This window comes from Rhea americana, unplaced genomic scaffold (genome assembly GCF_003343005.1).
Source record: "Rhea americana isolate MKP2758 unplaced genomic scaffold, rheAme1 scaffold_186, whole genome shotgun sequence".
Lineage (NCBI taxonomy): Eukaryota > Metazoa > Chordata > Aves > Rheiformes > Rheidae > Rhea > Rhea americana.
Genome location: NW_028185994.1, coordinates 1,408,433 through 1,424,730, shown reverse-complemented (window position 1 = coordinate 1,424,730; position 16,298 = coordinate 1,408,433). Strand labels below are relative to the sequence as shown.

Sequence of the window (16,298 nt, the reverse complement as noted above, 5' to 3'; positions counted from 1 at the left end):
GGAAAGGAAAGGAAAGGAAAGGAAAGGAAAGGAAAGGAAAGGAAAGGAAAGGAAAGGAAAGGAAAGGAAAGGAAAGGAAAGGAAAGGAAAGGAAAAGAACATGGCTATGGATACCGCTGTCCTACATATTGCTCTGAATGGAGGGACCCAAATGGGGAAATAGAAGTGAAGATACAGGAAAGCATGAAAAATCTGGTCACAAGAAAAGAGCTAGCAAAAATTAGAGTAAACACATGTTATCCAGTGTTGGGTTAATGCTCAGGAACTTAGGAATTCCAAACACTTTTTGCTTTAAAGGAAAGAAATACAGAAGAATACAAAAAATACTGCTATCAATTGTATAAATCGATCACACACATTTGTTTTGAATACTACATAAAGTTCCCAATCTTTCTCTTAAAAATGGTACTGCAGAACTAGAAAAGGAATACAGAAGGACAGTTAGATGATCAAAGGTATAGAATGGCTTCCGAAATGAGGATCAAATATGCAAAGTAGCAGTTTTCAGCCTAAAAAACATTTTTTAACTGTTCTAATAAAAGAACCAGAGGTTAAATAAAATGAAATCATAAGGAAAAAAGCTCCAAAAAAACAGAAGTCAGGATTACTCTTACAAGTGGTATCTATTCTTTTGAAATATTAACCAATCACCAAATAAAGTCTGTCTAAATCATAACTTCCAGATCTCACTCCTAGTGAGACCATATTCCAGTAGTCCATTAGGTCAGACAGCTGCTTGTGTATCACAGACATTTTTAAAGAAATGAGAACAAAATCCTTTCTCCATTTTCCTCTTCATCCTGCTGTTAACACCTACACTAACTATTACTATTTTTAGTTCATCTATTCGTTCTGCCTGCTCCATATCTGAAAATCCACTTCTGGCACCACGGTCAGCTGCTGTGAAAAATGACCTTGCTATTAAGAAAAAAGATATTATGCTTGTTTGAAAATAAGGAGTATTGACAGTTGTCTCAAGATAATTCTTCCTCATGTAACTTTTCCTCAAATACAGAACAGAGAAATGCAGAGTAATGTACAAAGATGTCTTCTACATCCATATTTCAGTGTTTTGCTATGTATGATCACTGGAACTAAAAAAACAAGGAACAATGTAGTTTTCTGTGTTACCTCCAAGTCTTTATTACTGATGGACCAGTCCACATCAACTTCTCCTGAAAAACAGAAATACAATGAATTATATTAAAATTATATTGATACTTTTTACAGTATATTCAACTATAATGATTATTGCAGTTATTAAAACTGATACTAGAYGCTGCAAGTACCACATGAGAGAAACTATTTCTATTTTCAGTAAAGGAAAGCTTATCAACCTTCTTGGCACTGAATCTGATTCACCTTAACACATGTCCAACTATCAGCTGAATCTTGACACCTTCCTTTTACTGGTCCCTCATCCCTGCCACCCCAAGAAAAGTTATAAATTCACACAAGGATTGAATTTATTAATATGCAGGGACCTGAAAGCTGATTACAACTCTTTGAATTATCTCTGCCTTTGCTTATAAGGACCTGCAACTCAGTTCACAGTTTGCCTAACTAAATGGGAGCAAATGGAATAACATGTTAATACATAGCATAAAATATAACTTTCTTCCTTGTGAATTCAAAATAAATCTACGCCTCCACCACTATCTGACTGCTGCATGCCAAAATGAGTTTATGCATCAATTACAGCAACTAAGACTGTATGCTAGTAACACTATTTTCAAAACAGGATTTGCTAATGTGCAATAAATAAGGACTACACACTAAATTACCAACTGTCATATCATAACTATCTCATACATAGATTTTTTTACTGGTAGAAGTATAAGAAAAAAAAGGGGGGAAAGGGCAATAAGCTGAAAGATTTCCTACAATGGATGCKGCTACAGCTACTTAATTTCTTTTTTCAATCTCAACACTATTTATTTCTCTCATTGTGCAAAGACAATAGTATAATTACAGCATCTTTCTCATCATTAAAAGAAGAACTGGATCAGCAGATGTGTTCACCCTGCTTATACAATAAGTATTACAACTGGTGTATAAATAAATTCTATGTGTTTGAAGACTGTTTAATGCAATGTGTCCCACCCTGCTTCCACAGTCCAAATCTGAAACATCTATATGTGTTACTAATACAAATTCCAAACAACTTCAAGAATTATAAACACCAAGAAAAAACAAGGGAGAATTTAACCAACTGCTTTTAATCATACTATTCATTTTCAGTAAAAGGCAGATGCCTAGAAATTTAAATTAGTGTCACCTATAATGTCATATGTAACCCTCTCCTTCTGAAAAAGTCAATAAATTCAACTGAAGCGAACAAATATGTAATATCTAGATATAAGTTTTCAGTGGGAGTTTTCAAGCATAATACTTGTTTGCTGCTATTCCTCATCCAAAATGTGGGGCTAATAATATATGCTCTGCTCTCCAGAACATTCTGTAAAATATTTTTATTTGAAACACTCACTAATGCCATAGCAATAAGCATCATAGAGATGTTAAAAATAATTTAATTGGTCTATTTGCAGAGTGCTTTTGAGTGTTGTGTAGTACCTAAACCATGAGTTGCAGAGCAACTGGGAAGGCAAAAATCCAAATGAAAGTATCATATGGATCCTTCATCCAAACACCATACAGAATAACATGGGATCACTCAATAAAAGATGGTGTTACAGAAGCTGGAAACAGCTTCTTCAAGACTGCTTGATTGCCAACAGAGAGGATAGAAGGGACAGTATCCTGCCCATTTTCATTAGTGGAAATTAATTGTGACCACCCCAAAATAAGGCCTTTTGGTGTCTAGTTATAAAAACTAAAGACATACACCTACTGCAGTTTTGAATACATCATTTTTTACTTGGAAGTCTGTTTAGGAAATTCCTTCAAAAAGAAAAAGATATTGTAATTTAAAGTTGTAGTCTGGYGATCAATACTGTGAATGTGTTGTTTCACAACAAGACATACTTAAAATGGTTTACAAGCTACAGACCAAAATTTCCAGTGAATTAACTTCTGTTAATTATTGCGCATGTCCACATCTTTTTTAGTACAAAGTTTGTCTTCTTTATTGTCAAAATTCCCAGTTTCACAAGGGAAAGACAGGATACAGTGATTCAAAAGTTTCTAATGTTAGAAAGCAGAACTGCTTAGATCAGAAAATAAATACAAAAGCTGTTTTGCTGAATGAAACGTTAAAGTAAAATCTCTCTTTATTAAATCTGCTCAGTGACCTGAAAATTAGGTCCAATTGACACAGAATGAGTAAAGCTTTTGTTTTACTTACAAGAAAAGCTTATGACTGAAATATGTAGAAAGAGCTGTGCTTCAGCAACAAAAACGTTGGCGTAGACACTGTACAGATGATTTTGCACTATTTTTACTCACTGACTACAGCATTTAATCTGGCAGTCTACATGCTGCAATTTAGTTTGATTAACTTGCTCAAAACACACTTCAAACCTTTTGCTGGCTCTGAGTATCTCTGATCTGTCTTTCTGGCCACTTTATCTCCTGTCAGTCATTCTGCCACCCCCTGCTTGCCTTCCAGATGCAACACCAACCAACATGTTGAAGACCTCCTTGTACTATACTCTTCTTCCTGGTCTGTAGCATCCATAATCTTTGTTTTAATTTCTTAATATTCAGAAGCAGAGCACCAATGAGAGAGTCACCTAGGTGACAGGTTTGAGACCACAGATTTTAAACACTTCTCCCTCTGAAAATTGAATTTGCATTAGTCTGCATGCCTTTCTGCCTCCAGAGCTGGCAATTTTTCCCACCTCTGCGAAGTTCCCAAAGAAGTCTCCTGATCCTATTCCACACACTCTGACAGCAGCCAAAGATTCTCCTCCAAGTCTAAAACAGTGATTTTTAGAAATCTACTAGATTTCTCAGTTTCTTTTCTATTTTCTTGCCTCCCACCCAAACAACCATGTTCCATCTCTGAAGAGCCTCAGAGCTGATTTAGATTCATCAGAGACACTTGCAGGAACAAGATGAAATGAGACGGCCATGAGCATTTTGTCTGGACACCTGTGGGAGTCAGCAAGAAATGAAAAGGAGCTGCTTGGCAGGAATGAGTAGCAGAGATGAGGTGACAGACTCAGTGCTGCTCTACAACTCATGAATTAGTGATCCCTCTGACCTGATGATGGGGGCAAAGATATTTGTGGGCATCAGGAGGGAAGAAGAAAATTGTTGACCATTTGAAGACCAGACGGAGATCTGCAAGGTGGAAGAAATAGCCAGGGCAGCTGGAAAAGGCTAGCTAGAGAACAGATGTGTATTCTTTAGTAGATTAAGCTACATGGGAAAGCCATCTTACTTCACTGAAATTTTTCAAAGTACAAACATAAAGTACATGAAAGTATAAATATGTGCTAATTACCAAAGTTAGCTAATCAAAAGTTAGTTTATTTAGTCAACATTGGTACAACGAAACTTCCTTATTGTGGTGCCAAAATGTGATGTTCTCCAAGGCAAAGTCAGTACAATGTTGACGTAAATACAGTGTTGAAGTGCATTCCCTTCATAGAATCGTAGAACGGTAAGGTTGGAAGGGACCTCTGGAGATCAACTAGTCCAACCCTCAGTATAGCCCATATGGGGATTGGGCCCACAACCTTGGCATTAGCAGCACCACGCTCTAACCAACTGAGCTAAACCTTCATCAGATTTTGTGAAGCAGAGGAACTAAGTTTTCCATAAGTTAGTACTTCTCTTCTAGGAAGATGCATTCAAGTACCCATACAAATACGTACACACATATCTACGTATGCACACACATATAYACACACACACACAYACACATATAAAACCACACCAATATTTTTGAAGTACACTACCTGTACTACAGCCACAGAGGTCTAAGTGTGAGCCGAGAATAGAACTAACCTTAACACTTCTATCCAAAGATCATATAACCAAAGTGCAGTTCAACTCCCTAACACCCTAAAATACTGCCTGTTGAAAGAAGAGTACCCCGAGGTCTAGGTAACTCTTTGCACAATCAGCAGATTTTAAAGTGTCTCACTTGAAAGACCAGCCACAGATCTACATCACAAATGTCTCGTTCCTCCCAGTTCTAATGGTGAAAGGTAACYTCACTTGAACACAGAGAACTCTTTGCAGTATACCACAGCTAAGCAATGCTGAGAAGCCACAGAGCACGAAGCCTTATACGTATCATTCAGTTACCTGAATTAGAACCATTCTTGGAGATGAAATGCAATGAACTGCTCTATTTTTCTTAAGACATCTCATGGATTTCCCAACTTTGCTTTGATTAGAAAAGGTGATTTATGTAAAAAGAAGACACCTGCTGTTGCAATGGATTATATGTCATATGTCAGTACCTCTTTAGTACAAAGTACTAAAAGACACTTATAAATTCCCACAGAGAAATAAGCTGTTCACAGAACTCCAGTCTGAGAATTTTCTCACAGCAAGGAAAAACACCCTGGCCTCTTCATTTGACATATAACATACAAGAACAATGACAAATCTATTTTTTTTTTCAGTGGGAAAAAACCCTGCAATATTATATTTTTAGTCATTTTTATTTGATCCAGCAAGGTGCTTTTTAAAAGCATTATAAAATGCCAAAGGAAAGAGTGAACAAATAACAGAACTGAGAAAAAATCCATTTTGAAACTAATTAAAAATTAGAAGTGGATTCGAACAATATCAATATTGGCCAAGAGCATATCTGAATAAAAGAAGAAAAAAATAGACCTCTGAATAGTCCCCCATAAGTGAAAGAAAAATCAAGATCTATTAATGCAACTTTAAACAAACTTAAGCAGCGATTGTCCATCAGAGCAGACTTAACTGTCATTGCCAAAAAGGAAAAGTCTTGACAGACAGGGGCTGTGACATGATACTTATAAACTCTAAGAAGTATGTACTGTTAGGGCCTACTGTAAAGATAAAGCTGGCAGTTTCAACAGGTCTTGAAGTTTAATATACATGAATTAAAAGTAAGTAATCCAAGAACAGAGGCTGGCCTTTGATATTTAAATCAGTCATTCAAAAATACAAAAAAATCACCCAAGTGTTAGTAGTACCAGCTTTTTTATCGGACGTTAGGCATCCAGTACACACATGCATTTCAACTATGTGTTTCTTTTATGTGTAGTATAACTGTCATACAATTTTTCTAACGATAAACCACGTACCTTCTTCCATATTTACACCCTTTTCCACCTTTCCTCATCTCCATATATTCTTATGACTACGCATGGGTAAGATATTTCACATAGTAAATGGAATATGTATGCAGTGAAAGAAACAAAAAATAAATCTGTAATTCGTACTCTTGAGGAATATACATACTATGTGTATATGCACATGCTGAAATACAAATATACAGTGTGTATTTCTATTACGTAAATAAGCATAATTTTTAATCTGTTTTTTGTGTCCTGTGGTAAATACTACTTCCTTTAGACTTAACCACTGCTAGCAATGTTAATTCACAAAACTCAGTGGCTCATGATTTTAAAAGCTTAACAAAACATTTGCAGAACAAAGTAGTTTTTTCTCTCTTTTTGGTGAGTACAAGTATGAGGACCACAGGAACAGTTACATTCATGGCATGGTTGGTCTACCACACAGTCGGGGGAATTCTTTAAATAGAGCCTGTCACTCTCTTTGCCCATCAATGGGATTTCCTTCTCAAACTGCTGATTCGTTCAGGTACACAACAGAGAAAATTTCAGTTAACCTTTGTTTCACCCCGGGGAAAAATCTGTCTGGAAAGTGTAAAATGAATAGATTAAAAAAAATAAGTAGCTCAGCTGCTGGACTATTCTTCCTAGTGTTTTATAGCAGTCAAAGTTAAACACAGAAAAGGACACAAACACGAACAGTTTATTCCCACTGGAGAATAAGGTATAACATATAATTTAGAAATTCAGTTGCCTTTACTTTGATTTCTGATTTAGAAAGCAGAAGACTGAATACAAATCTATTGTTCTAACAGACTATGTCAAGAATTCATTTTTTGACTTTCCCACATGACTGGAAAAAGAATAACAGTTTTTTTGGAAGAGAAAGCCTTTTAAAGTATGTGATTAAGTTTCCTTAAATACTTTTGGGATGCCAACAATTCTTGATGAAGAGAATAATGATAAATGCTAATTCAAAATTATATATGAAAAAATGCATAAACAGACAAAATTAAAAAAAAGTCATGAAATAAAGGAAAGTTTAGGATAGCTTAATGGCAGCAATGGCCTTAGACTGCTCTCTGTAAGTTATTAATAAAAAACTTTCTTCAAGTAAAACTATAACTTCAAAATAGGGATAATGATTTTCATTTTCTAGTCTCATTCATTTGGCAACAAGCCTGTAATATTCACTTTGGTATCAAAGTGAATGTTACTTTAAAAAGAATAAATAAAACTTCATATGGTTGATTACATCCAGAGCTTGGGCAATACAGGTCAAGGTCCCAGCAGGTAAGACTAGAAAGCATCCATCACTTTAGCTTCAATCAAAGTGATATTTAAATTTCTAATGAGATAAACAGAATCCCAAGAGCGGATTGCCTATGATCTACTTTAGCATTATCAAAGCTATTTGCATATTTTAAGTGACTGTCATTATGTAAGAGTTTTTTTTTTTTTTTTTAATGATGATATATAAATTCATCAAAGAAGCAGTCATGGAGGACATGCAAAGTTTTGGCAGCTGGATAAGCAGGCAGTTGGACTTTCTGTTGTTGTGGGAAGTGTAAGAGAGAATTTGTGGTTGAGAGTTGAGTACTTTTGTCTGATAATTCAGCTAAAATGACCATAGGGAATACAGTTTAATTCTCAACACTGTCAACCATAATCTTTAGGTTACAGAGACAAATGAAACTGATGGATAGTTGAAGGGAATCAATTATTATTTTCAAAGGAATCTATTAGATTATTCATACATCTAAGAAGACAATAGTTAATTTTTGAAGTCTACAGTTTTGAAATTATCTCTATAACTACGATTTTTTTAAAAAAATACAATGCTCTATAGCACAGGATTTTACCACCAGGTGGCTGATGATTAGATTTCTAAAAATATCAATACCACAGAACGATGCACATGGCAGAAGATTCTGAAATGATTAAAATTCCTTTAAAATTATGACCACATACTCTCATTTTATTTTTCCTCTCCAAACTCGGTAAGTGTGTGTGGTTTGGGGATGAGTAGTTCTGCTGAACTGTAGATAAAAGGAAAAAAATATATTCTGTAATATTTTCCAGCAAGATCCCCTTTTCTCCAGTGAAATTGGACTAATTCCCTATGTAACGGTAAAGGCATCATTAAYGCATCACTATTCAGTATCCAATCTAAAAAAAAGTAGCTGACAAATGTTGAATATACATCCACTCATGCTCCTTGGAACATAAGACTGAATGAATAGCTTATGCAGATGGTTGAATGGAAGGACCTTCAGCTACAAGTGCCTAGAAACAAATGAGATTTAYTGACTATAGCTTGTGTGAAGCAGTATTTTCACTGCATTCCTTCTTGTATAAAATATTTTGATTTTTATTTCTAACTAGCATGTGCAATGATCATTCTTACACTCAAAGAGCTATTATCTGAAATCATTCTATTTCTGGAGTAAAGTATTTGTGCCAATTAAAAAGTCTGTTACTGATTCTTTGAGACATTTTCACTAGAATTAGATTTTTTTCTTCCTGAAATAACTCTAACCTATTCCATGGACAAACTCCAGTCTTAGAATCAAGACGGAACTGAATTTCTGGATGTCATCTCCAGGCATATGGAGGAAAAGAAGGTGATCAGGAGTAGTCAGCATGGATTTACCAAGGGGAAATCATGTTTAACAACTCTGGGAGCCTTCTGTGATGGAATGACTGGTTGGGGAGATGAGGGGAGAGCAGTGGATGTTGTGTACCTCGACTGCAGCAAGGCTTTCAACACTGTCTCCCATAATATCCTCCTAGAGAAGCTCAGGAAGTGTGGGTTAGACGAGTGGACAGTGAGGTGGATTGAGAACTGGCTGAAAGGCAGAGCTCAGAGGGTTGTCAACAGTGGCGTGGAGTCTAGTTGGTGGCCTGTGGCTAGTGGCGTCCCCCAAGGCTCAGTACTGGGTCCCATCCTGTTCAACTGGACAAGGGGACAGAGTGCCTCCTCAGTAAGTTTGCTGATGCTACCAAGCTGGGAGGAGTGGCTGATACACCAGAGGACTGTGCTGCCATTCAGAGAGACCTGGACAGGCTGGAGAGCTGGGTGGASAGGAACCTCCTGAGGTTCAACAGAGTTCTGCACCTAGGGAGAAATCACCCTAGGCACCAGTACAAGCTGGGGACTGACCTGGAGAGCAGCTCTGCAGAGAAGGACATGGGAGTGCTGGTGGACAACAAGTTGACCGTGAGTCAGCAAGGTGCCYTTGTGGCCAGGAAGGCCAATGGTCTSCTGGGGTGCCTTGGGAAGAGTGTTGCCAGCAGGTCGAGGGAGGTGATCCTGTCCCTCTACTCAGCCCTGGGGAGGCCTCATCTCGAGTACTGTGTCCAGTTGTGGGCTCCCCAGGACTAGAGAGACACGGAGCTACTGGAGAGAGTCCAGCATAGGGCTATGAAGATGATCAGAGGTCTGGAGCATCTGCCCTATGAGGAACGGCTGTGAGAGCTGGACCTGTTCAGCCTGGGGAAGAGAAGACTGAGGGGGGATCTGATCAATGTGTACAAGTACCTGAAGGGAGGGTGTCAAGGGGACGAGGACAAACTCTTTTCAGTTGTCCCATGTGACAGGACAAGAGGCAATGGGCAAAAACTGAACCACTGGAAGTTCAGCCTGACCGTGAGTAGAAATTTCTTCACTGTGAGAGTGACAGAGCACTGGCACAGGTTGCCCAGAGAGGTTGTGGAGTCTCCTTCTCTGGAAATATTCACGGCCCACCTGGATGCAACCCTGTCTGACATGCTCTAGGTGACCCTCCTGAGCAGGGGGGTTGGACTAGATGATCTCCAGAGGTCCCTTCCAACCTTAYTGATTCTATGATTCTTTTTTGTTGATTATTAAATGAAAAGACCACAGATACTTTATTGCTGGCCTCTGTAGAGCAGCACTGAATGCCTGTCAGATTCTGAGCTTAGAAGACTTTTTTATCCTGTGGAGAAGCTACATGTACTGTTGGAATAATCACATTAGAATCAAAGAACTGTCATAATCAGCGTTGGTATCATTTATTATTCAGTCCTTGAAAATGAAGTGGTATCTCCTGTAGTTTCCATTATTAACTATCACAATCCATACTGAACCAATACCCACAGATCATTTTGACGATTTGTGCAGATTCTTTCTTACAGTTAGCTAAAATGGTATGCAATTAATCGTTAAGACTGAAGTCTGAAGTGCAGTACTGGTTCCTTTCTCCAATATATATAATTTTAATAGGAAAATTACAATTGCAGCCTAGGAGTTTATTTCAGCAACATACCTCATCTTTTTGCCTCAATACAGAATAATGGGGATACAAATATTGAAGGGGGGGGCGCAAAGACCATGCAATCTTGTTCTGTTCAGGCATGTCACATCCGATGTGGTAAAGTCATGTCCCTAAAACAACAAGTGTAAGAGATGTGGTAACAACACTTCGCTTCTCTCAGAAGTAAAGAGGAATACAGGTTCAAAGCTCCTTGAAAATGATTCATTTATGCTTCAGCTGAAATCGTAACGTAAAAACAGATATTTAAAAGCCAGCTGTATCCTACAACACAGCACAGCTCTCTTGATGCTGTTATTAGGATAAAAGATAGAATTAAATTACCGATTTTGAATATCTAAAATTTGTCAAGCTTAACTTGGGCCATTACTTATCTCCAGTTCTGCCCATATAGTCCAAAAATCATAGTTCAACACAGGACAGTTGTCAAACTGTGGGCAGGGGCTGGAATTTAGGTTGAACTTTATTTTATGCTGATAACCTGTCCCTCTGGCAAAGATGAGTTCAATCATTCCAGATGTAATGATCCTCCAATTCCTTCGCACACTTAACATCAGAATAGTTTCCAACATACTTAAGTGGAGGAAGACTTCCAACATACTTAAGTGGAGGAAGACTCACTCTAAGAAGACAGAAAGAATAATCAGAGGGGTCTCCACAGGACAACTGTAGATCCAGTGTGGTCAAGATACTTCAACCTGGAATAACTCTTTAAGGTACTTCTGGTTGCTTTCAAATTCTTTTCCTCGGAGCATTCAAACAAACTCTGCTGTGACTAACATATCTCCAGAGAAAAAAATTTAACAAGTGCTATGCATAGTGGCTTGATTCTGGCTTGGAACTTCTACTACTGGTAAGAAGCAACTTATAGATTGTTAATCTAAGCACAGTTTTACTGTGGCTGTAACTTCTCATATTTTTGAAATATTACGGTTACACCACGTCAAACATTAGTTTCACAAATATGTATAAGGAAAACTTTCAACAACACTTAAAGAGGTACAGTTGGAAGGACGAATCCTAGAAGACCTGTGCTTAAGTGTAACACTACCAAAAAGGTTTACAAGTATCAAAGTTAGTTCGGTGCTCAAACGCAATTAAGAGCAGTTCAAAATTAAACTGGAGTAGACAACAACAAAGACATATTTACACTGTTTTTTATTCGGAGCTTAGAAGAGCCCTGAAGAATCTGGATGGATGCAAAAACCACATTATTCTGAGTGCAGAACTGAAGTCTGGAATAATGCTAATACAGAGACTTGGAACAGGTGATATCCAGTTTCCTCTTTTTGATCTTCCTATAAAGACAATAATAAAGACAGAACAGGAAATATCTGCAGGAGCTCTTGAAAAATATTCATACTGAGAATCAATATTCTGCAATTTAGAAGCAATAATTAAAGTCACTTCAATGGATTTCTTACAGACCAAAAGGGATATCTGAAGAACTCTTCCCATTTGCCACGACAGAGGATTATATGCATCCTAGGCAGACACATTTGCCTTTGAAGAGCTGAGAAATGATCTAGTAATATAGCATTCTTAAAATTGAGTAGTAACAGAGCGCTTATGCATTTGATGATGCATAAAATCATACAGTTAGTTTTCGAGAAGAAAACTTTTTTTATGACCTCATTAAGGTCCAGGCAGATCTTTAGTCCACTTCTGAAGGAATCTATAACAAACACGGAAGAGACTGAAAGGTCTTCTCACCATCTTCTTTATGTTTCCTACAGCATGCATCAAGATTGAATTGGCTCTCCTGAATGTCACACTCATGAAAGATCTTCATCATGCAGGCATCAGGAATACAGCAAGCAGCTCACAAGAACACAGTATTCTTCTTTAAATGCAGTCTTATTTTTTCAGTATATTTTGTTCAGTATGACACAAAGGCATCTTTTTCTTGATGAAAAAACTATGATGGTCGTCTTCTCAATATCATTATTCTGTTATTTTGTTTGTAATAGGAAACATGGAGTTCTGCAGAAACATGTACTATCCATACTAAAAAGTACAATTGTAAGGCAACAAAAAATGAGGTTTTTCCCATTTGTCTGGAGCAGTTCCAGTCTTGTCACAAAGACCAAAGCATAAAGACCCTCATTCTCTTTCCTTCCCTCACCCCTAGAAAAAAGAGTGTGTGTTGGGGGGAAGGGGGCGGGGAAGGAAGGGTATAGGAATGCAACAGAATTATCAAAAAAGWTCTAAATGAGATATTTCAATTTTTGCTTATCTAGTTTTGGATAGTACAAGAAAATTTGATAAATTTGAGACCTCTGATTTCACTTCTTTTTTCCCCTGTAGCCCAGAGTATGCTTTTACTGGTGGCCAAAGACTTGTGGATCCAAAGACTGGCAGTCTGAAATTTGTATACTGCATATTCTGCATTTTTTCAAGAACTGCACATTTAAAATATTCAGTGGCATATTTTCATTCTTTCAGAAAACACACAGGGGTCCTTCGATTATGGAGAAGGTTCCACTGTAACAGCAATTGACACTTAAATGGCTGTGTCAAAAGTATATCATATAATACCTAAAAGGTATTTATTTACATCATGACTGTTTGTCTCAGTGGCCTAGGCTTCTTTTTTTTCTCCTTAAGTAGATAAACCAGCAATGAGAAAAGCCTGTAAACTTTTACAATGACTATCTTAACTACCATGCTGACAAGAAGTACAAGTTTCTTCTGGATCTACCAAACGTATGTTCTCTAACAAGAAGAGTTTTTTAAAAAATTAAAGGTCTCTGATAACTGCACATTTTCTCAAAGAACTGCCATACCAGATGTAAGGAAAGCATGTTAGAAATGATTTGATCCACACCCTCAATCCAAAAATGCAAAGCCTAACTGTTCTTTTCTTATTACATTGCCCTTTGGCCTATCATTTCAGTAGGACTTTGGCCAGCATAGCTTAAATTTTCACAGTGCTATCTATGCAATTCATTTGTGTTCACACACTCAGCAGTTGCCAAGCGCGAACAGGAAAGCTGCTGTGCATTTTTCAGGATCAAGGTAAAAGCTTGTGTTTTAGACTAGTCCAGGAACATTATAAACAGAATGGTATAGATAAATTTGCTCAAGATCCCAAATTTTGGTAAAAAAAGCATTTTATTGAGAGCTACTCCAAAACACTGATGTCAAAACTAACAGCATTTGATTTTGAATTTGTGCCACTGATGACGCTATGATGTGTAAAAGGAGAGGAAAAAGTCAGCCCTGTTTCACTGAACTGCAACTAGAGAATAGCAATACGTACTCCTTGAATGCACTACTAGTCAAGTTTCTATAACCAGTAGGCATTAAACTAGAACCATACTGCTTTTAGGCATATATCCTGTGATCTCCTTTCTACTTAAGAGAGAAATCAAGTATGAATACAATTTGTGTGGGATATGGTTACTGCCCCAGTAACTGTACTGCAAGCAATTTTACTGAAATTCAAAAGTCCTGTTCTGCAAAAAAAATTATTAAAAAAAATTCAAAAGTAGTCCACTCGAATACTAAGGTCAAATAAACATGAGGGCAAGAAAGAAGTGCTTGAATGGTTAAGCACTATATTATCTCCTGTGGATGCTGCTCAAGTATTTCCACAGCCTCTTTTGATGAATTCAAGCTATAAAACACTTAGATGGGGACAAGCATAGCTCACAAGTTTATATTTGGTTTTAAACATTTAAATTCTGAAAGCTTAAAAAGCCTTTGGTGAAAATGAATCAGACAACAGCGCTATAGTGTGATACAGTTGGATACAACCATATTTAAAACAGTACTTTTAGAGATATTTARTAGGACTTTTTTCCTGGTATTAATTTAATTGGAATGTAGTTTATATACAAAAGAATCCTTTCCTAACTGCAGTTCAAGTAGTGCAACTCTCATCATCTTATTGCTGCTGTAGTGATATGCACTTCATACTGATAAACATTTTTAAAGAATTTTTCTCTTACAACATTGTTAAAGAAATTTTATTTGAAGTTTCAATGCTGTTTTTTTATATTAATATTCTTTAAAATACATATTTATATAATTCAWCTTAGGATCAGTTATAAGAAATATTTATATGTTTCCACATTCTCATGTTAATATTTAAAGTTTTGATTTAAGTCATTCTTTTCTGATAAAGACTGAATAATCTCATCAGTTTAGCCTACATAAATCACRTAAAAATCCCTTACATTGGTCACTGGAGTAGAGTTATGATTCTACTGCACAAAATTATCAAATATACTTTCCATATTGCAAATCAGGGCAACAGTTTCTGAAATCTTTTCAGGATTTCCCCCATCATCTGGAGAAGGGCAATGGATGTCTGAATCAATGACTACAGAGCTGACAGCAAAATGGATTCTACTACTACCTAGCAACACTCAGAAAAGAACAACTAGTCCTACCACTGAAGAAAGTTATCAATGCCTCATTTAAAATGTGCAACCAACCAGATTTCCTGAGTACTGCAGCAGCTCATTGCTCTATTAAAAAAAAAGGAAATACTTACTTTCTAACTCCCATCTTCTATCCACAGGCACTACAGAAGAACGAGACAAGAAAAGCAATAAAATGTCAGGTCTAATACTCTGAACTCTTTACTGGAGCACACACATTGAACCACGAAATAGAATTACCACAGATCTCATGAGGATCACTACAATTTCTTATACARTCCTGAAGAGCTGAGAAATAAGGCAAATATTCTATGAGATACGTATGAATTGGCATGGCAGAATTTAACAAACAACTTTAAAAAAAGGCAAGCTAGACTGTGGAGGAGAAAACAGAAGAAGACTCTTATCTACCTGTTTTTCTTCAGCTGGCCACAAAATGTATTGCACAGGATCAGCAAACAGTGGAATACTGTATTAGTGACAGTATTTATGTTTACAGAAGCTTTCCTAAGAGACAAAATAGTGAAAATCCTGCTTTGCATGTCACTGTCTTTGTAATGAAATAATATCCACACCTAGCAGGTTATATTTGGCATGCTTTTCTCTTTTAAAGTAAGTTATACTACCAAATGCTACAAGCATAGAAGTACTTTGTTGACGATATTGTTTTTGTTATCCTATCTAGCTCTAGTTCTGCTCACCTTTGCCTAGAAGAAATTACTTCTGCAGAAGGCATTTTTGCTGGAATAACTGTTCACACTAGGGCCTGTTATCAGCACAGATTATCTTAGTGAGGAATAGCACTTCATTACAGTGCTACCTGAATGGTACTGGAAAAGTGTATTAAAGAGTCCAGAGTGACTAATCCACAWAATCAATATGCAACCTAACACTAAAATTGTTCTACAAATATGCCTATTTCCAATGGCCAAGAATTATCAGCAGACTTGGCTTTGATACTGAGTGCACAGGGTTTTGGAAAAAAAAACCCACATCTATACTACCAATTAAAAATCAGACTTAAAATATTCTTCCTAAATACTGAATTCCTGAAAGGAAGGCCAAATCCAAAWTATTGAAATTTGAATCCAAAAGAGTGAAATGTTACCATGTCTGGGTTGCAGTTATGATCTCTGCTAAGMACAACTTCAAATAATCTTATTTCAATTCTTTGACATGTTAGGAACAAATAAGTTTCTGGATGCTAGAACTTTGTCTCCCTCTTTACTATCTGTTATTTATTCTGAAGATGCAATGACTGAATTTAGAAATATATTTTCACTTAAAGAATCCAATGCAGAAGTTTAAAAACCATATATTTATCAAGGAAGTATAAATATTGTACATTTCAAACGTGTTATTCCTACATTTGTTTTAGTTTTCTCATATGCTCAATTTAAACTGTCTTGTACTGATCAGTGAAGAAA

General features: G+C 36.7%; 1 protein-coding gene across 2 annotated transcripts in view; it reads right to left on the bottom strand.

The window, feature by feature from the left end:
• Positions 1–16,298, bottom strand: part of ZCCHC7 (zinc finger CCHC-type containing 7) — a 116,391-nt gene that overhangs the window by 36,176 nt on the left and 63,917 nt on the right. The window contains exons 4-5 of one of the 2 annotated variants that reach the window (XM_085302121.1): positions 14,985–15,014; positions 1,132–1,175 (exon numbers count right to left, since the gene is read on the bottom strand). In XM_085302121.1, the coding sequence (XP_085158247.1) occupies positions 1,132–1,175; positions 14,985–15,014 (74 nt within the window). The remainder of the gene's footprint in view (positions 1–1,131; positions 1,176–14,984; positions 15,015–16,298) is intronic. The other variant, XM_085302122.1, reaches the window with a different exon arrangement.